Source organism: Falco peregrinus, chromosome 8 (genome assembly GCF_023634155.1).
Source record: "Falco peregrinus isolate bFalPer1 chromosome 8, bFalPer1.pri, whole genome shotgun sequence".
Lineage (NCBI taxonomy): Eukaryota > Metazoa > Chordata > Aves > Falconiformes > Falconidae > Falco > Falco peregrinus.
The window spans coordinates 18,201,354-18,223,351 of NC_073728.1; the positions used below are offsets into that span (position 1 = coordinate 18,201,354).

General features: G+C 36.8%; 1 protein-coding gene across 1 annotated transcript in view; it reads left to right on the top strand.

Moving 5' to 3' along the window:
* Positions 1-21,998, top strand: part of TTN (titin) — a 238,731-nt gene that overhangs the window by 135,316 nt on the left and 81,417 nt on the right. Inside the window, exons 119-155 of the mRNA XM_055812704.1 lie at positions 354-407; positions 626-709; positions 4,671-4,721; positions 4,802-5,197; positions 5,403-5,678; positions 5,906-6,181; positions 6,335-6,474; positions 6,901-7,027; positions 7,111-7,374; positions 7,479-7,745; positions 7,883-8,146; positions 8,678-8,817; positions 8,947-9,073; positions 9,193-9,459; positions 9,558-9,824; positions 10,288-10,554; positions 10,671-10,810; positions 11,776-11,902; positions 12,642-12,784; positions 13,824-13,947; positions 14,792-15,058; positions 15,206-15,303; positions 15,455-15,623; positions 15,716-15,982; positions 16,127-16,393; positions 16,485-16,763; positions 16,870-17,278; positions 17,382-17,506; positions 17,602-17,868; positions 18,474-18,743; positions 18,852-19,154; positions 19,274-19,576; positions 19,938-20,125; positions 20,213-20,327; positions 20,912-21,196; positions 21,487-21,638; positions 21,789-21,936. Of these exons, the coding sequence (XP_055668679.1) occupies positions 354-407; positions 626-709; positions 4,671-4,721; positions 4,802-5,197; positions 5,403-5,678; positions 5,906-6,181; positions 6,335-6,474; positions 6,901-7,027; positions 7,111-7,374; positions 7,479-7,745; positions 7,883-8,146; positions 8,678-8,817; positions 8,947-9,073; positions 9,193-9,459; positions 9,558-9,824; positions 10,288-10,554; positions 10,671-10,810; positions 11,776-11,902; positions 12,642-12,784; positions 13,824-13,947; positions 14,792-15,058; positions 15,206-15,303; positions 15,455-15,623; positions 15,716-15,982; positions 16,127-16,393; positions 16,485-16,763; positions 16,870-17,278; positions 17,382-17,506; positions 17,602-17,868; positions 18,474-18,743; positions 18,852-19,154; positions 19,274-19,576; positions 19,938-20,125; positions 20,213-20,327; positions 20,912-21,196; positions 21,487-21,638; positions 21,789-21,936 (7,713 nt within the window). The remainder of the gene's footprint in view (positions 1-353; positions 408-625; positions 710-4,670; positions 4,722-4,801; positions 5,198-5,402; positions 5,679-5,905; positions 6,182-6,334; positions 6,475-6,900; positions 7,028-7,110; positions 7,375-7,478; positions 7,746-7,882; positions 8,147-8,677; positions 8,818-8,946; positions 9,074-9,192; positions 9,460-9,557; positions 9,825-10,287; positions 10,555-10,670; positions 10,811-11,775; positions 11,903-12,641; positions 12,785-13,823; positions 13,948-14,791; positions 15,059-15,205; positions 15,304-15,454; positions 15,624-15,715; positions 15,983-16,126; positions 16,394-16,484; positions 16,764-16,869; positions 17,279-17,381; positions 17,507-17,601; positions 17,869-18,473; positions 18,744-18,851; positions 19,155-19,273; positions 19,577-19,937; positions 20,126-20,212; positions 20,328-20,911; positions 21,197-21,486; positions 21,639-21,788; positions 21,937-21,998) is intronic.

Here is a 21,998-nt window from a genome sequence, read left to right on the forward strand (position 1 = left end):
TATTGCAGCAACTAAATGATATTCATGCCTGAATGTCGTGCTATATTAATCTAATGCATTACTATTATCCAGTCTGTCTGTGACTATTCTGTCATGATTGACCACTTTGCATTCTTCTGGATTTCTTGTTGTCTTTAATTCTTCAGTGCTTGAAAAATTCATCTTTTTTCCATTGTATCTTGCTTTACAAGAGTTTATCTCAAGTTAATTTCTTGCTTTCTGGCTATATAGAATACAAAACAATAAATTCTGTCTTTGATTAACTCTGTATTGTTGCTTCTAACTTCAGTGTTCAGTGGGGTTACAAAACATGTACATTAACCTATTTGTAATTCTTGTGTTTGAAATGACAGAACCTAAGCAAGCAGCTCTCCCACTTCCTGGGTCTGAACCTAAACCTGTAGTAGGTAAGAATTCTTTAGCCATGAATACCAGTGCAGTCTTTCTTGTGCGTCTAGTATTTTCCATTCAGAGACTTCTGGCTAAAAGGACATTAAACAAATGTATTTAGTATTACTAAGACTAGAACTTTCATACAACCTACAGAACATATTAAAAAACATACTTAAAACAAAAACATGAGAACTCTTTTTTTTTTTTCTTCTTTTTCTTTTTTTTTCTACAGCTCTAAAATCTCCAAAAACAGCACCAGAACCAGAACCAGCTGTTACTACCCCAGTGACAGTCCCAGTGGTTGGAAAGAAAGCAGGTATTTATGTTTATTCTATACTATTTATAGACTTTTTATCTCAGAGATACCTAAATACCTTCAGGATAAAGAGAATGAAGAGCTGTACAATCATTCATTACAGAAAGATTTGAGGTTCTGTTCAAGGATCTTGTTATTCTAGGTACTGTCATCTAGTCTAAAAGACCAATGTCTCTGATACACCATAGAGATTAATCTCTGCTCTCTTTTCTGGATGGTGATGTGTGTGCCTTTATTTATTGTCCAGCTGTGAAATTTGTGTATGCTGTTGATTCCTTGATGTTGTTTATATCCTGATGTATGTCTTGTGAACCGCATCTTGTATTTTCTGTATAGCAAAAGACAGATTACATGTGTTTTTAAACAATTCTTGTGTCATTTGGTTTTCTGCTTTTAATTTGTTATTGAAGTCCTGAGGAAAAGTGACAGTGGCGTTGAAGAATCAGAGTATTACTACTTCATTTGCTATGCTTAGGACCCTGGATCATACACTGCAGTGAAAAAAGAACTGTGAAGAGTCCAGTTCCTCTGAAGCACTCTGAGCCTGAAGACCATGGGTAGAGCTGATGTACATGCTTCCTGCCCATCGTTCGAAGGGCCTCATGTTACAGCAGAGCTTAGATCTTGGGCACTGGAGAAGCCTAATCATGAATGTCTCTGGGCCATTGATTTGGTGATGTGGCCAGGCCTGCAGTGGCAGAACTAACCCACTTTGTATAGGTTGCTAGGTAGACCTTAGAAAGTTGTCATTTACTGTTACTTTTAACCTGGATTGGATTAAAATTGGCAAACTAGTGAGACAATGCCCTGTACTGTAACAGTGGTTTACTTAAATGTGTTCTGTATTGTTTGTGTGTGCCATTCTTACCTTTCTTTTGTGATTGTGCTCTAAGTTTTCTGTTGTGTGGAGAAAAGTGTTCTATGTTCATTTTATTTCAGGTATAGCTGGAAATTTTGTCTTAAAATCTATTGTTCCTGATGCTTTTTCTTATGGATTTTAACTCTCTAAATTACCTGTGAAACCTTTGTAGCTGCAGAAAAGCCTGATGCATCACCTGTACTAAAGCATAGAGATAAAATTCCTCCAGTGGAAGAAGAAAATCCTGAGTTAATTGTATTAAAGAAGACTTTTACCAAGAAACGCTTGCATCTGAAAGAGAGAATAAGTCCTAAGGAGACAGCTCTGGACATTCATGCAGTAGAGCCACTTGAATTTAAAATCTCACTGGAAACAGGTGGTGAAATACTGAAGCCAGAGGGAGATGAGCAGGAGAAAGTGGCTTTTAAATATTTTATGCTGGCTCCTGAAGAAGAGGAGTCTGAAATAACACCTATAGTTTCAAGAAAGACTACCTTTACAGGTGAGAAAATAGAAGTTGCATTAGATCACATTACTTATGCAAAAGATGAACAACCTGATAAGGAATTGAAATTGGTTTCTGTAGCATCTGAACACATGGAAAGAGATTCTGGAGAAGAAAAGGGGGATGAAATTAAATTGGTTATTCACAAGGAAGGTGATGTAGAGAGTGTCTTTGACAAGCTTCACAAACGAAAGATTCATGTGCATGAAAAAGAAGAGGAAGCTGAGTCAATTTATGTACCTAAACATATACCCAGAGAGTCATACGAGCCCAGGGACCAGAAAAGATTTCTAGGAAAAGAGAAAAAATCAAAAATTAGTTTGCAACCTAAAGAACTTCCCAATAAGGATAAAACTTCATTTGTAAAGAATATCACAGAGGCAGGAATAGATGAAACTCCTCTTCTTAGAAGTGAAGAACAGAGAGGAGGTTTTACTCTAGAGAAATCTGAAGTTCCTCTTGAAGAGTCCATGAAGCACCATGGTATACAAAATAAAACCCAGTGGATGAAGAAATCTGGTACCACAGTAGATGAAATTCCTATAGAGAATATTCTTAATAAAGATACAAAGAAAACGGAAATTATTCGAGGTGATGAGAAAGATGAGAATCTGGACTTTACATCAGCAGAACTACATTCCTTAGACCTGTCTGAGGAGACTGAACCAGCTTTGAGAAAAGACATTGACCTAGAACACCCCACTGAAGATGAGGGTGTTCCCAGAGAAAAAGCTTACATAGCCTTTAAACCATCTGTTCTTCAGCCAGAAGTAGTGGGAAAAAAAGCAAGAGAAAAATATTCTGCAGAGGAAGGAGAACTTCATTATGAGGAGGATTCAGGACAATTTTTGACTGACAAAGCTCTCCTAAGTGATAAAAAAACAGCCAAAAAGATTATACCAGAGAAGGAAGAGAAAACTACCTTCAGCACCCACTTGAAAAAAGGCATATTTAGACAGTCAGATGCCTCAGAAAAGCTGCCTGTCGAAAAAGAAGAATTTGATACAGTGATTACAGGAGAAGGAATGGAAGGTGAAGTTTCCATAGGAGAACATGAAAAGGGAGTCAAAGATGAAATAGTTGAAGGATCTAAGACAATAAAGAAAGTTCCTGTTCGGCCATCGGGGAGTCACAGTAAAAAACAATTTCAAGAAATTCATACCATTCAGGATGAACACAAAGAAACTCCAGCTCTCAAAAGCAGTGAAGGTAAAACTGAAGAAAATAAATTTTCTTTGACTGTGGAAGAAGTGAACCTTTCAGGAAAAGAACTTCCAGTTCCAGAAAGTACATCAGATGAAAAAATGGCAACTAGACATGGCATTGGAAAAAGCACATCTGTTACTATGAAAAAAGAGAAGGGAAAGCTTTCAGAAAACACAATATCAAGCAAAGGAATCCCTGCAAATGGAGAAGTTACCTACTCCTCAAGCATAGGTAAGATGATAAGTCCCAAGAAAGCAGAAGGAGAGAAAGAATACCGGAAATCTGAACCTGCTCGTGTGATTGAGCAGGCCAGCAGACCTTTGAGTGAGAACAGGAATTTGGATGCACCTGGAGAATCACATGAAGTTCTGGACGTTCCTGCAAAGTCTCATGCAAAGCGAGGTGAGGAAGACTGCTGCCAAATTCTTCCACAAAGTGCTTGTACTATTTGCCTCAGGAGAATAGCACTTGCCATTGTGATGTTTGTTTTTGTTCTTTAATACCATTCATGTTTCCATCTAGTCTGTCAGCTGGACGTATTGGCATTCAGCCATTCTTGACATGTTTGTCTTACCTGTCTGTACATACATCTGTATGATCAATGTTCATTGTCTTAGTCTTACATTTTTATAAGTTTGCCTAAATCATGTTGTGTGCCATGACTTTCTCAAAAAAACTCACATTTTTTTCTAGTATTCATTTTTCCCTCCACTGCAATAAAATCTGTCTGGCATTTTATTCATGTCTTCCCCCATTAAAAGTATCCTTTATATTTCCTTTCACAAAATGACAAGAAGCAGCGTAGCATGGGAAATATTTTTAAAAGTCTGAGATCATTCATCACAAGTTGGGCAAGTAACAGAACATACTTCACTTGTGAGAGTATCATGTTGTCCTGAAAAATATACATAATTTATAAAACTTATATTTTTGTTGTCTTCCTTAGTAAAAGTGTATACTTTTCCTAAAAAAAAAAAAAAAAACAAAAAAAAAACAAAAAAAACCCCATAATTTGTAATAGGCATTTAAGAGCTATTTTGGTTGACAGGTGGGTATTGATCAAGGGCCTAACTGTAAGTCAAGTGTCAGGGAATGGCGCAATTTTACAAAGTAAAAGGCAGGATGATAAATTGAGGAATGAGGAGCTCCTAAGCTGCCTTTCAGTCCCCGCTGCTGAGTATATGTCTTCCCCATGCTTAAAGAAACTGAACTTACCATTGAGATATAGACAGTGTAAGTTGTATAAATATATACATAAGTTAATATCTTCTTACCCTTGTATGTGTGTATAACTACAAGAAGAGAAGGTCTGATCTGTAAAAGAAATGTTTGTCTTGATTTTAGTATGTATATTTATCTACATTCCTAATAATGTTGCTGTTCTACTTCAGAGGCCAAGCCACCAAAAGAAGAAACTCCAAAGGGTATCAGTCCAGTCAAAGGTAGGATACTACAAGACAGTATCTACAAGCAAAAGCAATAAATCAGAATTAGTTTATTAATTTCTAAATCTGAATTACAGCCAAGAAGACACCTTCACCAGCAGATGCAGAAAGAAGGAAACTCAGGCCAGGCAGTGGTGGTGAAAAACCTCCTGAAGAGCCTCCATTCACTTACCAACTCAAGGCTGTACCACTGAAGTTTGTCAAGGAGATGAAAGATATAGTGCTAACAGAAGCTGAATCTGTTGGGTCTTCTGCAATCTTTGAAGTCCTTATTTCACCATCCACTGCAATTACCAGCTGGATGAAGGACGGAAGTAACATCCGAGAGAGCCCAAAACACAAGTTTATTGCTGATGGCAAAGATAGGAAGCTGCATATTATTGATGTCCAGCTGGCAGATGCTGGTGAATATACCTGTGTATTACGACTGGGGAACAAAGAGAAGACCTCTACAGCCAAACTCATTGTTGAAGGTATTTCCTGTTTCAAATTTATCAATAATTTAAAGGCTAGCTACTCCTCAAGCTAGAAGTACTGGTACTTTATGAATTTACATTTGTTGCTAGGTGCATCCTTTTGTCACCATCAATTGCTACGCAAATTGATGTAATATGTAAGGCATTTCTGCATTACACCTTCTGTATATAAATGAGACAAATCAAAATGTTTTTCCCACAGCACTCCCAGTGCGGTTTGTGAAAACTCTTGAAGAAGAAGTCACTGTGGTTAAAGGCCAGCCACTGTACTTGACGTGTGAGCTTAATAAAGAAAGAAGCGTGGTTTGGAGGAAGGATGGGAAGATCATCAAAGACAAGCCTGGGAAATTTGCTCTGGGCATTATTGGTTTGTCGCATTCCCTCACTATCACTGATTCAGATGATGCTGATGCTGGCACTTACACTGTTACCGTGGAAGACTCTGAGCTGTCGTGCTCATCTTGTGTTAAGGTAGTAGGTAAGTAATCAAAATAATGTTCTTCTTTTTCTGCAAGACATTTGGGCTGTTTTAAAATCAGGAAAGCTTTTTTTTCATAGTATTACAATATAAATGGACTTTTTTTACAGCTATTAAAATCTTGTTGTAATACAAAATCTGTTAGTTCTGTTTCTTCTATTTATCACCCATCTATTTGTAGTAGAAGACTCCTAAGCTGTGTTTTTATGTAACTTCTTGTCATGCAGAAGTGATAAGAGACTGGTTAGTAAAACCCATAAGAGATCAGCATGTGAAACCAAAAGGAACAGCTACTTTCACCTGCGACATTGTCAAAGATACACCAAACATTAAATGGTTTAAAGGAGATGAGGAAATCCCTGCTGAACCGACGGACAAGACAGAAATCTTGAAAGAAGGAAATAAAATTTTCCTGAAAATCAAGAATGCTGGCCCTGCTGATATTGGGGAATATGCAGTGGAAGTTGAAGGTCGCAGATACCCAGCTAAACTGACGCTTGGTGGTAAGAAAGCTTTTATTTGTATTATATTTAATCAACTCATAGGCCAATATTCAAAAACGTCTCAAAATAGAAACAGAAAAAGGTAACCCAAATTAATATAAAGCTCTATCAAAACTTGGCCTAACCATATATGTGTTCATTTGTGCCTTTTAGAACGTGAGGTTGAGCTTTTGAAGCCATTAGAGGATGTTACAGTTTATGAGAAAGAAACAGCAAACTTTGATACAGAAATATCTGAGGATGATATTCCTGGTGAATGGAAGCTGAAAGGCGAAATCCTGAGACCCTCACCTGTAAGCATCCTTGAATTTTACAACATAATTTATTTAAATTTAACACTGTGAACAGGTTCCCTTGAGTCTTTATGGTAAGATCTTTGCAGGTCTGTCATTACTACTCACTCTAGAACTTAGAAAGGCTACACATTATGGTAATTAAAAAATGCTGGGATTACAGTACTTATTCAGACAATAATAATAATTCAGACAATAATCCTACATACATTGTTAGTAATCATGTTGATATTGAAAATAAATGTTGAATGCTGAAGAAATGTACTCCATTTCTTTATTGTTGAGTGTTAACTTTCCTTGAAAACAATTCCAGTCTTTCTAGCTGACTCTTTAATGTGTATAAAAAAAATTATAGAATCCCTTTATTAAAAATACCTTGCAGTAAGGCACTGACATTGTATTTACCAAAGTCTGTCATCTCTCCAGACATGTGAAATCAAAGCTGAAGGAGGAAAACGCTTCCTAACCTTGCACAAAGTCAAATTAGAGCAAGCTGGTGAAGTCCTTTACCAGGCACTTAATGCACTTACTACAGCTATCCTGACTGTGAAAGGTATGATGCACAATGGTGTATATCAAATTAAGCAAGGTACACATGGGGCACATTACAAATGGTGCCTTCTGTTTTGCTTCCAGAAATTGAACTGGACTTTGCTGTGCCCCTGAAAGACGTTACTGTCCCTGAGAGGCGCCAAGCAAGGTTTGAATGTGTCCTTACCAGAGAAGCCAATGTTATATGGTCTAAGGGCACTGATATACTCAAGGTTGGAGAAAAATTTGACATCATTGCTGATGGAAAGAAGCATATTCTTGTAATCAATGATTCTCAGTTTGATGATGAGGGAGAATACACTGCTGAAGTTGATGGCAAGAAGAGCACAGCAAGACTGTTTGTGGAAGGCAAGTACTTTCTTATGAATGAAACAATAAAAAGTGGATAAAGAATATATCTTTTATAACCACATTACCCTTTTTCTGACAGTATTTATGTGTCTACATTACAGGTGTGAGGCTGAAGTTCATCTCACCTCTACAGGATCAAACAGTAAAAGAAGGGGAAACAGCTCACTTCCAATTTGAGCTTTCTCATGAAGATATGCCAGTGAAATGGTACAAAAATGACAAGAGACTCCACACAAGCAGAACAGTTTTTATGACTTCAGAAGGCAAAGTTCATAAACTAGAAATGAGAGAAGTAACACTTGATGATATCTCTGAAATAAAGGCAGTGGTCAAGGACTTGAACACACAAGCAAACCTCAAAGTCTTAGGTAATTACATAAGTAATTTAAAATATGCCATATAATACGTATAAACAATTTTTATAAGTACAAAGTGACAAAATATTGATGTTTTAGTAAATTTATATTACTAATTTACCATTTCATATCCACTATGCCTTTCGTAGAGGCCGATCCATATTTCACTGTGAAATTACAAGACTACAGTGCTGTGGAGAAAGATGATATTACTCTGGAGTGTGAACTTAGCAAAGATGTGCCAGTAAAATGGTACAAAGATGGTGAAGAACTTGTAGCTTCCAACAGAATTTCCATAAAAACAGATGGCTTGCGCCGTATCCTGAAGATCAAGAAGGCTGCAGAGAATGATAAGGGTGTTTATGAGTGTGACTGTGGAACTGACAAGACAAGTGCTAATGTCGGTGTTGAGCGTAAGTTGTCATGCCTTGGCTAAGGAAAAGTACTTTAAACATTTGTAAGACAGTGTAGACAGACACTCTCTAGGGTACAACACCAAACATGGTACCTTTAGAAAACATGCTCTTATAATAAATAGCTGAAATATCTGGATTTGGATTGTCAAGAGTTCTTATGAGAGACAATGTATCTTAAGATATTTAAGTGGCTTTTGTAAAGACAATGGTGATCAATATTTCTCATATTCATTTACAGTCAGGAAAAAAACAGTTAATTCAATTCACTGTAGCAAATATCTGGATTAATTATAAGGAAAAGCATTCTTACTAAAAATAACCAAACTTTCATACATATTGTAGAAGTAGGTTGTAGGCTGCCCAAACTTGCAGCTTTTTAGAAAAAATAAGATAAAAATTAATCAGTGATAGTATTTGAATGCCCTAAAGAAGGGATAGGGAGATAGCTGAGATCCTTTCTAACAGTACATTTCTATGGTATAGAATGAGTGAATAACAGATGTGAACTTTTGGGTTTTTTTATTTTAGCTCGCTTAATTAAAGTGGAGCGCCCACTGTATGGAGTGGAAGTATTTGTTGGTGAAACAGCACGTTTTGAAATTGAAATTTCCGAGCCTGATGTCCGTCCTATATGGAAGCTAAAGGGAGAAACTCTAACACCTTCACCCGTAAGGATGCTTCTTTATTTTTAGACTATAATTTCACTGGAAAAAAAGCATATTTAGTAATAATGTCTTCTGAGTAATTTCTCAGAACATTCATAGTTGGGGTGGGGCTGTGTGTTTCTTTATTACCAGGACTGTGAAATCATTGAAGATGGGAAGAAGCATATTCTTGTCCTTCATAACTGCAAACTTGATATGACTGGAGAAGTGTCTTTCCAAGCTGCTAATGCTAAAAGTGCTGCAAACCTGAAAGTGAAAGGTACAGTCTTCAGTTTGCCAACATTTCCACATACATCTCAGAGCATTAGAACAAATCTAGCAGCAGAAAGGTCTATATGAACCTATCACTGAGCTGAAAGTGCTCTTCTTTGATTTCAGAATTGCCTCTCATCTTTATCACTCCACTAAGCGATGTAAAGGTGTTTGAGAAGGATGAAGCTAAGTTTGAATGTGAGGTGTCCAGAGAACCCAAGACTTTCCGCTGGTTGAAAGGAACACAAGAGATCACTCCTGATGAAAGACTGGAAATTATTTCAGATGGAACAAAGCATGCTCTGACTATTAAATCTGTTGCCTTTGAGGATGAAGCTAAATACATGTTTGAAGCTGAGGATAAGAGAACAAGTGCCAAGCTAATTATTGAAGGTTTGTCTGACTTTGCCTTTCTAGGAAAGATTTGCACCATAGTTCTTGAATAGGTTTTATCGATAACATTATTGTAATGAAATGTTACGTTGTTATAGGTATCCGCCTGAAATTCATTACTCCTCTCAAGGATGTAACAAAAAAGGAGCAAGAAACTGCAGTGTTCACTGTGGAACTCTCCCATGAAAATATCCCTGTAGTCTGGTTCAGGAATGACCAGCGATTACATACCAGCAAAGTTGTTTCAATGACAGATGATGGCAAATTCCATACACTCACAATCAAAGATCTTACTATTGATGATACTTCTCAGATTAGAGTGGAAGCTATGGGCATATCCTCAGAAGCTAAACTCACTGTTCTTGGTAAGAATACCCCAAAGAATTTACATAATGTGTATTGTCAAAAGAGTCTTGTTAAGGAAGAACGGGGATCAGAAAGTTTTGGGGTTGATTTTGGTTTGCTTTGGTGGTTCGGTGCTTTTCGGGATTTGTTGGGGGGTTTTTTGGTTTGGCCTAAATCTACATTGTGTTTTTTGTCAGTTTTACACTTTGTCATCTTTGGGTCTCCATTTCCCCACTCACAAAGGATAATTAACTTTCAAACTTCATGCAACTGCTGCAGAATTAACTATTAGATACTTAAATGGTGCTCTGAAACTCTTAGAGCACCAAAATTATGTTGGCAGTAATATTAGTAATATGCTGAATTGTTTCTTAGATACTTGTTTTCTCATTTTGCAACAGAACTGTGTAATAAGGACTACATTTAATCATTCTTGAAAGACTGAAACTTCAGACTGAAATATATCTTGACTTTTGCTTGCAGAGGGAGACCCTTACTTCACTGGGAAGCTTCAGGATTACACTGCTGTAGAGAAAGATGAAGTAATCTTACAGTGTGAAATCAGCAAACCAGATGCACCAGTGAAATGGATGAAGGATGGCAAACCAATTACTCCATCAAAGAATGTTGTTATTAAGGCTGATGGTAGAAAGAGAATCCTTATCCTCAAGAAAGCTTTGAAGAAAGACATTGGACAGTACACCTGTGACTGTGGTACTGATCAAACCTCTGCTAAACTCAATATTGAAGGTACGGTTATTTTACTGGGCTGCTCTGTAGTAGAGATCTTTTGAGGTCTGAGGTCTGTTAAAAGACTGAGGGAATCAATCGCTTTTTTTTTTTTTTTTTTTTTTTTTCCCCTCCAGACCGGGATATTGAGATTGTACGTCCACTATACAGTGTGGAGGTGATTGAGACAGAGACTGCCCGTTTTGATATCGAAATCTCTGAGGAAGGCATCCATGGCAACTGGAAGCTAAAAGGAGAACCCCTGACTGAATCAGCTGTAAGCAAATATTTCAGGATGTTTATTATGTGTGTCTCAACAATTTGCAGGGAGGTAGGGTGTGAGGGAAAAGAATGTGGCTACAGAAACTAAGTGAAAACTCCTTTTGGTTTCAGTAAGGGTAACTTTAATAAAAATACTGGGGTTTTTCATTAATAACTTTTTAAATGTAGTATAAAGAATTCAAAATTTTATATAACATAGATAAACAATAAATTATTTTACATAAATAAGTACATTCTGTATTTCTAGTCCCTAACAATCATGTATTCAAAGTGCAAATACCTTGTGGAATTCACTTAAGTGTAATGGCATTTAAAAATATGAACTTTGGATATTCTGTGTTTACCTTTAGGTTTTGAGTTATGTTTGGTTTAAATAGATGTAGATCACATTTTCAAACTCTTTTCCACAACTATGACAGCTTAAATTGGTTTAAAATGGTATAAGACTTAATCAAATATTCTTAATTCCTTACTGGAGGTATCTGGAAAATTAAAAAGCAATACAGTCATGACTGGCAATAATTTTGCAACTCTTTGATGCAACAGTATCAATGTGAATAATACACAAAGATCAGAAGTTCCATGAAAATCAGTGTCTGGACAAAAAAAAAAGACCCTTCTCAAGGAAATGACACAGCACAAGCTTAGTAATTTCTAGGTCCCTTAGGTCTCTGACTGGGCTACACATAGGTGTGTTGGCTTGTCAGTCAGCACATTCACCAACATGAATGTGTTGCCTCTTGCCCTGCTGTTCTAAGAGGAAGCAGACTGTATTATGCAGAGGCTTTAAAAGAAAAGGCCTATGAATGAAAGTTCCTAAGTTACATTGCAAGTGGTACTGGGCCTAAGAGTTGTGAACAGAAGAGAAGGCAATAGATGCACGGTATGAGAAGTGGAGGCTTTTGCAGTGAGGAGCACAAAAAAGATACTGAAAATGTTCTTTCATTTCTCCTTTTACAGGAATGTGAAATCAAGGAGGAAGGCAAAAAGCACTTCCTTACACTGTACAATGTACGCTTAGATCAAGCTGGTGGAGTAGATTTCCAGGCAGCAAATGCCAAATCCGGTGCCCACCTTCGAGTGAAACGTAAGTGTCTTTCAAACTGAAATTAATTAATTACTCATTGCCTCTTCTGAACGGGTGAAGAAATCTCTATACTGTATTGAACCCACAGCAATTCTTTCCAGAAGAGCAACTCAAGAATTAATTAGTCAAGCCATTTTAACTTTTTAGTTAAAGAATGTCCTATATTTTTTTTTTGATCTTGTATAGAGTTTATTCATATAAGAGAAGCAAAAATAAGGAGATGGCCTTGAAAGCTGTTTCATGTTCTTGGCATCATATGTTGTTATGAAATCAAAGTATTACAAGCAAAGGCTTTTCTGCATTAAAGTATCATGTTAACCTGAGAGGATGGGATCACAGTGACATCTGGGGATAGGGTTAAGAGCTTGATAGACAGGGACAGACCACACGGTTGAAGACCACTTGTTTCCCACTCCAATCCTAGCCCTCGCTATTTTGGAAAACACATGCCTTATCTAGCAAGAGGCATGCAAGGCTTGGCAGGGAGACAGATGTACGACAACTTTCCTGCTGACCTTGTTCAATTTAAAGAAACACACTATGCAAATAGGAAATTTTAGGTGACCAGCCCTCCCCCTAAAAACCCAGGGTGGCCTCTTCTATTTAGGGAATGTAAAGAGCAGCATTGCGATGTCTGTCTCTCTTGAAGGAAGCCACCATGGAGATTAGTGCATAAAGACAGCAGCTCTCTCTTGGGTAGAAGTGACTAATCTGAAAATGATGTCTTCTTCTTACCAAGCTCGAGTAATTGGCTTGCTGAGACCTCTGAAAGATGTAACAGTGACAGCTGGGGAATCAGCAACCTTTGATTGTGAACTATCTTATGAAGGAATCCCAGTCGAGTGGTTCCTGCAAGGAAAAAAACTGGAGCCCAGTGATAAGGTAAAGAAATTAAACTTTATTTTGACTCATGTTTCTTCTTCCTTCCTCTCTTCAACTCCCGTTTTCCTTCTTTATTTCTCATTTACACTCTGCCAAGAGAATTACTAAAGCACAGTAATGTGGTAGTGCTGCTGTGCCACGTAGCAAATCCTCATTAAATCAAATATATTGTTTTTCCCCCCAGAAATTCCTGTATTCTGGAATACTGCAAGTGTTTATTGTACTAAGAAAAACTAAGTTTCCAAAATCATTACACCGGGAGTTTGTGCCTGGTTCTGTTGGAGACTCAGCCACAGGGGTTCTGAATTATTTTTTGCTCAGGTTAATTGTAATTACAGTGAGAGGGTTTTGAGGTGTGCTATCAGGAAATGCTTTTTTTTTTCCCCTCTGAATGCTGAGTTGCAGTCCAATTCTGCATATAAGGGGATTAAGAGGATTCAAATTCCATTTCAGGCATTTGTTCTGGCTCTCCAGATAACTTTCTGGGCAGATTTGCTTGTCAGGCACTTCTCACTCGCTATTTTTAACCCTTCATCAAGTGCTGGCTCTTAACTGAGATCTGAGCAGCCTGGAATGCAGTCAGTTTAATATTTAAAGTTAATGGTAGGGGAAATTCATAAAAAGCTTTAAATAAACACATTAAGAAATATAAAATATAAATTGATATCACTGGGTTTAAGACTTCTTTTTTATGTACTAGGCCTAAGGGAAATAATGCAAATGAAAATAATAGGAAACCTCAGACAGAAAAACTTGCAAGGAATTACAAGGTCATAAATACCTTTAGAACATGGGGAAATTTAAAATTACAATTTTATGTAAGCAAAAGTACAACACAGAAATAATTCTCAAAATCATCAAAGCATTTGTGTCTTGAGCTATATCTAGTATACTCAAAAGAAAGTTATCAAAATTTTATATACAATTAAACAACAAAACTCCACAGATAACCATAAATAGCAATGCTATTTCATTAAATATTTCTTAAATATTTATTGTAGATACTTTAAAAAGTTGGATTTTTTATGTACTTTATAAGGTTGTGACACGTGCTGAAGGCAGAGTTCACACACTTACTCTTCGAGACGTCAAGTTAACAGATGCAGGAGAAGTATCACTGACAGCAAAAGATTTCAGAACTCAAGCAAATCTTTTTGTGAAAGGTAAGTCAGTTATTTTAATTATACCATAGTCAGTGTTAATGGTCCATTTGCGATTCATGCTGGAATATAAACCATATATGAAATTAGTGGGATCATACATACAATATTGGACTGGTAGATAACCTTCCCGATTAAAAAAGCTACTTAAAATCTTTATGCTTCACAGAAGAGCTGATGAAAGGAGGAAATACTGGAAATGTGTGAGATGTGGGAAACAAATCAGTTCATTGGGATTTCCAGGGCTTTATTGCAGACTTGAACATTCAATTGCCCTCAAGATGACCCACCAGTACTGGCCTTTATGGCTCCCAATGGCTTTTTCTGTTCTTTTTAGTATCCAGAATTCTGTGAGAGCACAATTACACCATCAGTCAAGCAACATAACACTGACTGTATACCTGCATGCACTGCTTGCAAGCTGTGTATGGCTAAGTCAAGAAAACTGCACACACTTTAACTAATTCAATAATTCAGGGAGAAATCAAAAAGTAATTCCTTAAGTTCAGTATAACTTCAGAGTCAGTGAGATCATGTGGATATAGTTCAGCTAAAGAAATTGATTTGCAAAGCTTTGTGATGATCTGCAAGTAAAAACCCCACTGAACAAGGATATTGTTCAGTCTAATCTTAAAGTAGGAGGAAAATGAGGAAATTAGCTGAATTAATTGAACATGTCTGGGCATTAAAAAAAAAATAAAACAACCTCTTCAGCAGAGATGCCTAAGAGCCTTTTTTATTATTCAGTCAAGGAAAACAAGTAAACGCAATGGGACAGTTCTGTACTAGCAGAAGGCTGGGTACAATTTAGATCTTTTCTATCAAAAATTCTATCTATTTCTTTTAGAACCCCCAGTTGAATTTACTAAACCACTTGAGGACCAGACTGTTGAAGAGGAGGCCACTGCAATACTAGAATGTGAAGTTTCCAGGGAAAATGCTAAAGTTAAATGGTTCAAAAATGGAGAAGAAATCCACAAAACAAAGAAGTATGATATCATTTCTGATGGCAGGATCAGAAAACTCATTATCCATGGCTGCACACTGGATGATGCAAAAACATATACCTGTGATGCTAAGGATTTTAAGACATCATGTTTTCTCAATGTGGAACGTGAGTCACTTACCATTTTCTGCAAAATGTCTGAATGCTATAAATGTTATGTACTAGTGTCTATGACTGGCAATAGTATCAATGCCAACAATTTATTCTTCTCTACTGGAGACTTTCCTCTACTATAAATTTTCTTTTCTCTTTTAGCTATTCGTGTTGAGTTCCTGAAACCCCTAACTGACCTTGAAGTTAAAGAAAAAGAATCTGCTCGGTTTGAATGTGAAATTTCTCGTCCAGGTATCAAGGTCAGTAATAATACTTTTTAACCTGTGTAACTCATTGAACTAGAGCTTTTTATAAAAAACTGACAACTTAATTGTGTTGTTACAAAAGAACACGCAACTGAAATTATGAGTATATTAATATTAATAATGAAGTTTATTTGTTCTAAAACAGGTGAAGTGGTTTAAGGACGGCATTGAAATTAGAAAAGGCAAAAAGTATGACATAATCTCCAAAGGTGCAGAACACATTCTTGTTGTCAGTAAATGCGTCTTTGATGATGAAGCTGAATATGCCTGTGAAGCAAAAACAGCTCGAACTTCAGGCCTACTTACAGTGATAGGTAAGCACAGAGTTTCAGAATGTAATCTATGAACAAGAAAAATTGTTTTTTTGATGAACAACTGTAACTATCTTTTGAAATTCTTGTTGCAGAGGAAGAGGCTGTATTCACAAAAAATCTTCCTGATCTTGAAGTAAATGAAAATGACACTGTAAAATTGATCTGTGAAGTCTCAAAGCCTAATGCTGAAGTCAGTTGGTTTAAAGGAGATAAGGAGGTACCTGACGGTGGTAGATTTGAACACATTTCTGATGGCCGAAAGAGAATTCTTGTCATACGTAACGCTCATCCTGAAGATGCTGACAAATATACTTGCAAGCTCCCAAGCTCTAGTACAACAGGAAAACTTACTGTGCATGGTAAGAGAGTTACTTTACTGGCCTTGTGTTCTGGAAAAAATATTTAAAGATAAAAAAATCAGGAAGAACACAACTTGGTTGATTATCTTCAGAAGTAAAACTTAAAATAAAGTCATATATATCTACAAAAATATTTTCTTTCAGAACTTGCAGCAGAATTTCTCACCAGACCACAAAATCTTGAGGTGCTTGAAGGAGACAAAGCTGAATTTGTCTGTTCAGTATCCAAAGAGGCAATTACAGTACAGTGGCTGAGGGGTGACACGGTCCTGGAGCCTAGTGATAAGTACAACATCATTTCAGATGGCAAAAAGAGAACACTTGTGGTTCAAGACTCTGTTCTAGGGGATGCAGGAAAGTATACTGTCATGGTTGGTGAAGCTAAAGCTACAGCACGCTTAACAGTGATCGGTAAGCTTTATTTTATCAATGTGCAGGTGCATATTTTGTTGCATTCCTTACACTACATGATGTTCTATTTCTTCTGTTTTCTCAATTTCAGAAAAACTCAGGATTATAACTCCTCTTAAGGACCAAGAAGTTAATGAGGGTCAAGAAATTATCTTCAACTGTGAAGTCAATAAAGAAGGTGCTAAAGAGAAGTGGTATAAAAATGATGAGGCAATATTTGATAGTGCAAAATACATTATTGTCCAGAAGGATTTAGTTTACACTCTCAGAATCAGAGATGCACAGTTGAAAGATCAAGCCACCTATACCATCTCACTGTCAAACCAGAGAGGTGAACACGTCAAAAGTTCTGCTGCCTTAACAGTATTAGGTAAATAACTAGCAATGTATTAAAATTATTTCATCATCTTACATTCAATTTCGCATCAGGATCTTGAGGATGTAAATTAATCAGTTTGGGGTTTTTGTCTTAACAGAGGAGGATCTCAGAATTGTTGAGCCCCTTGAAGACATTGAGACCATGGAAAAGAAAACTGTCACATTCTGGTGCAAAGTCAATCGCCTTAATGCAACCCTCAAATGGACAAAGAATGGTGAAGAGATCACATTCAACAAGAGAGTTTTGTACAAAATTGATAAATACAAGCACTCACTCATCATTAAAGACTGTGGGTTTATAGATGAAGGTGAATATACTGTTACTGCTGGACAAGACAAATCTGTTGCAGAGCTTCTCATCACAGAAGCACCAGCAGACTTCATTGAGCACCTCCGCGACCAGACTGTCACTGAATTTGATGATGCTGTCTTTACATGCCAGCTTTCCAAAGAGAAAGCCAGTGTAAGATGGTACAGAAATGGAAGAGAAATAAAAGAAGGCAAAAAGTATGTACATGTTATTATGATTGTTAATTTATTAACTGTGTTTGCTTTACTTTCTTGCTTTGTCTGGAAACTAAAATACTGCTTACTTTTCTCCCCCATAAAGATACCAGTTTGAAAAGGATGGAAATCTGCACAGATTAATCATAAAAGACTGTAGACTAGATGATGAGTGTGAATATTCCTGTGGCGTGGATGACAGGAAATCTAGAGCAAGACTTTTTGTTGAAGGTATGTGTAAAATTGAATAGGATTTATTTCTTCATTACTTAGTAATAATAGAAACAATATACAAATAACACCAAACGAATCAACATTTACTTCAGAAATCCCTGTTGAGATCATCCGACCACCACAAGATATTTATGAAGCTCCTGGTGCAGATGTCATCTTCATGGCTGAGTTGAACAAAGATGGTGTGGAGGTCAAGTGGCTGAGAAACAACATGATTATCATTCAAGGTGACAAACATCAGATGATGAGTGAAGGAAAGGTCCACAGGCTGCAGGTGTGCGAGATAAAGCCCCGTGACCAAGGGGAATACAGATTTATTGCCAAAGATAAGGAAGCTAGAGCTAAGCTTGAATTAGCTGGTAAGTTGCTTGCTTTGTGTTTCTTTTATAAAATCTTAGACTAGTGAATTAACTATTTAACTAAATTGATTTTTATTCTTCAAAAGAGTTGGATTAAAATGAATACACAATCAGGCCGAGACAATTGCAAGTCTGTTAAACTGTATTACAACAAACATTTTTTATTATACTATGTTGATTCAACTGCTGATGAAAACATAGGTCACTTCTCAGTGTCTATACCAAAAGCATGAGTTGAGTGTAAAGACAGAATCTTTTTGTTCAGTCAATGCAGATCTAAAACATGAGAATTATTTGGCCTACTCATTTCAATCATATAAGACATGTAATTCCTGATTTTTCTATTCTACAGGGTCAGACCAATAAAATACATTAAGTTAATGCTCAAAAAGCAACTCCCTCTTCCCTGATTTTATAGGACACAGTATACAGCAACCAGCCTGAGCTTCTTTTTCTAGAGCAATCTAATAAGTATATGAAGGATTTGCTTAGAATTCACATAACAGCTCAGTTTACTTTTCTATGTTAGCTTTTTGCTGATGACGCAAATATATCTAATTTTTTAAAAAATGTAAGTACTTACTTGTCACATTGATCTTCCTTAGCTGCACCTAGAATCAAGACTGGTGATCAAAACCTTGTGGTTGATGTTGGGAAGCCTTTAACTATGACTGTTCCATATGATGCCTACCCAAGAGCAGAAGCCGAATGGTTGAAAGGGGAGGAAAGTCTGCCCACAGCCACTGTTGATACAACAACTGACTGCACTACCTTTAAAATTTATAAAGCAAAGAAATCAGATAAAGGAAGGTACAAGGTTATACTTCGAAACAAACATGGCCAGGCAGAAGCATTCATCAATGTAGAGGTCATTGGTAAGTACTCCTATTATTAAAATCTTGCTTACGCTTATTTAAGCCAAAGCAGGGAAAAAAAAAAAAAAAAAGATTCAATGCCCTAAAATATTGTCATATTTTTGATAGATGTTCCAGGTCCAGTTAGAAACTTGGAAGTCACTGAAACTTATGATGGTGAAGTTGGCCTTGCCTGGCAAGAACCAGAAAGTGATGGTGGAAGTAAAATAATAGGCTATGTCATTGAAAGACGTGATATCAAGCGTAAGACCTGGGTTATGGTCACTGATCGTGCTGAAAATTGTGAATACACTGTTACTGGACTTCAGAAGGGAGGAGTTGAGTACCTCTTCCGTGTTAGTGCAAGGAACAGAGTTGGTACTGGTGAGCCAGTGGAAACAGAGACCCCTGTGGAAGCTAAGAGCAAATTTGGTGAGTAGAAGTTATGAAAAACTCAGTGTTTGATGACAGTGTAAGAAAACCAGTACAAACTAACAATAGCTAAAACCCACAATTTTTTTTTTCCTTTTTCTCTGTAAAATAAAATGCAGATGTTCCTGGTCCTCCTCAAAATGTTGAAGTTACCGATGTGAACAGGTTTGGAGCTACACTTACCTGGGAACCACCTGAGTATGATGGAGGATCTCCAGTTACTGGCTATGTTATTGAACTACGTAACAGAGGTTCCATCAAATGGGAGCCAGCTATGACCACTGGAGCTGATGAACTGTCAGCTGTCCTGACGGATGTTGTGGAAAATGAAGAATATTTCTTCAGAGTAAGAGCTCAAAACATGGTTGGAGTTGGCAAACCAAGTCCTGCTACACGTGCAGTAAAAATTATGGACCCTATCAGTAAGTATGCATGCACACTGATTGTGATTGCCTTATGTGAGACAGGGACATTTGGGCCGTTTATATATTATGTGTGCAGGAAAGTTCCATTAAGAAACATGTGCTGGAAATACTATGTACATTTAGATTTTTCCTACTTTTGTCCTTCAAACGTATCAGGAGTACTTTGCTACCATTTGGTTCAGTAAGAACTCCAAATATTTTTGCTTTGAAATTAGGATCCAACTTCAGTTTAAAAAACTGGCTTAGAAAAAGCTATGCAAAGGCTTTAAAAAGAGTACTTTAAGGTATAGATGGCTGATATGCAGAACCATACTCCTTTATTAGTTGCAAAAATGTATTTCTCTCAAATTATTTTCAGAGAGACCAAGTCCTCCTATTAACCTTGGTCATTCAGATCAAACTAAGTCATCAGTGCAGCTCACATGGGAACCTCCTCTTGACGATGGAGGAAGTCCAATCTTAGGCTATATTGTTGAAAGGCAAGAAGAAGGAACAGACAAGTGGATTCGCTGTAACCCAAAACTAGTACCAGCTCTTACTTTTAAGGTAAGATACTCCATTCATCAGCAAAGTACTCAAAATGCATAGATCATCTTTAATACAATTTAAGAGATTATCATTTGTGCTTTTTAGGTAACTGGATTGAAACCAGGATCCAGTTATTACTACAGAGTCTCAGCAGAAAACGCAGCCGGTGTGTCTGACCCAGCAGAGGCTATTGGGCCATTAATTGCAGATGATACTTTTGGTAAGCTATATGCTACTTATTAAAGAGAATTAATTAAATAAGACATACAATTAAAGTCCATCTTGTGGATAATATGTATATTTTTTACCAGATTACTGTGATGACAACTGATGACATGAACCTTAGACCTTTGCGTTTCTGAGCTGTTCCTCCTCCATTATGAATTCTGCAGATAATTAGCTGTACTATTAAGCAGAGAGCTATTAGGTTGCCTGAAGACCAAGGCATGACCTTTTGTCTCCTGATCTAGCTTTATGGGAGGCAGAGAAGACAAAAAAAAAAAAAAACAAAAAAACCCCCAACAATTGAAACAATACAATACAAACAAAAAAAACCCCCAAAACACAACAAAAAAAAGGGTAAATTAGATCTCCTACTTGATAGGCTAAGCTGCCTTATCATTCACATATTTCTAAAAAACATTTCACCAAAAGAGTTAGTCAGTGATAAGTGACAGCTAGTCCTAGACAGCTCCGACCTGCAGGTTGAGATATAGTCAGAATCAGCCTCTCCACACAGCTATCATAAGCCATATTCAGAACATTTGAAAGTATTTAATTGAATTCATTTTCTATTTTTTCCAGTTGGACCTACAATGGATCTAAGTGCATTTAAAGATGGGCTGGAAGTTATTGTTCCAGAGCCAATCAAGATCCGTGTTCCTATCACTGGCTACCCTGTGCCAACCGCCACATGGTCTTTTGGTGACCAAGTCTTAGAAGAGGGTGATCGTGTAACAATGAAGACCACTGCCTCCTTTGCAGAACTCATAATTACTCCAAGTGAACGTCCAGACAAGGGAATTTATTCCTTAACATTAGAAAATCCTGTGTCATCTGTTTCAGGAGAAATTGATGTTAATGTTATTGGTAAGTGGACATGTATATATTCTAGCAATATCATTCCATATTTGTCTTGGTAAAATCAGATTAGGTTAATAAAGTGAAATCACAGAACCTTCAGTAAACCATGTCTATTAAAATATAACTAAAAATTAGGAATCCATCCTCCAAAAATCTCTTTTCTGGTTTTCAATATCCAGCTTTGCTGTTTAAGGTAGAATGGCTAAGAAGTGTAAGTCTCCTAGCAGATAGATTCATGGAGATGATCTGTCAAATTCTGATTACAAAATAATTAATACAATTTCGATGATTTCTAGCTCGTCCAAGTGCACCAAGAGAACTTAAAGTTTTAGACATAATCAAGAACACAGTACAGCTGTCATGGGAACCGCCAGAAGATGATGGTGGAAGTCCAGTTACTGGCTATATAATTGAAAAACGTGATGTAAGCCGGAAAACATGGAGCAAAGTAAGTTCATTTTTTCTCATTTCAGTTTTGCTTTCTCATTTCGATTTGCTATATTGCTTCCACATGTGCTACTGCATTTTGTGTCTTATTTTGTTAATAGCACTTTGGAAATAAATTTTAGAAACACATTGGAGCTTTCCTTCTTTTTAGGTTATGGATCATGTTGTTGACCAAGAGTTCACTGTACCTGACCTCATCCAAGGAAAAGAATATTTATTTAGAGTTTCTGCATGCAATAAATGTGGCCCAGGAGAACCTGCATATATTGATGAACCTGTAAATATGTCAGCACCAGCAAGTGAGTCAATCATTTCACATTGTTGCTGATTTTCTGTTTCTGAAATCTTGCTGATTTTCTTC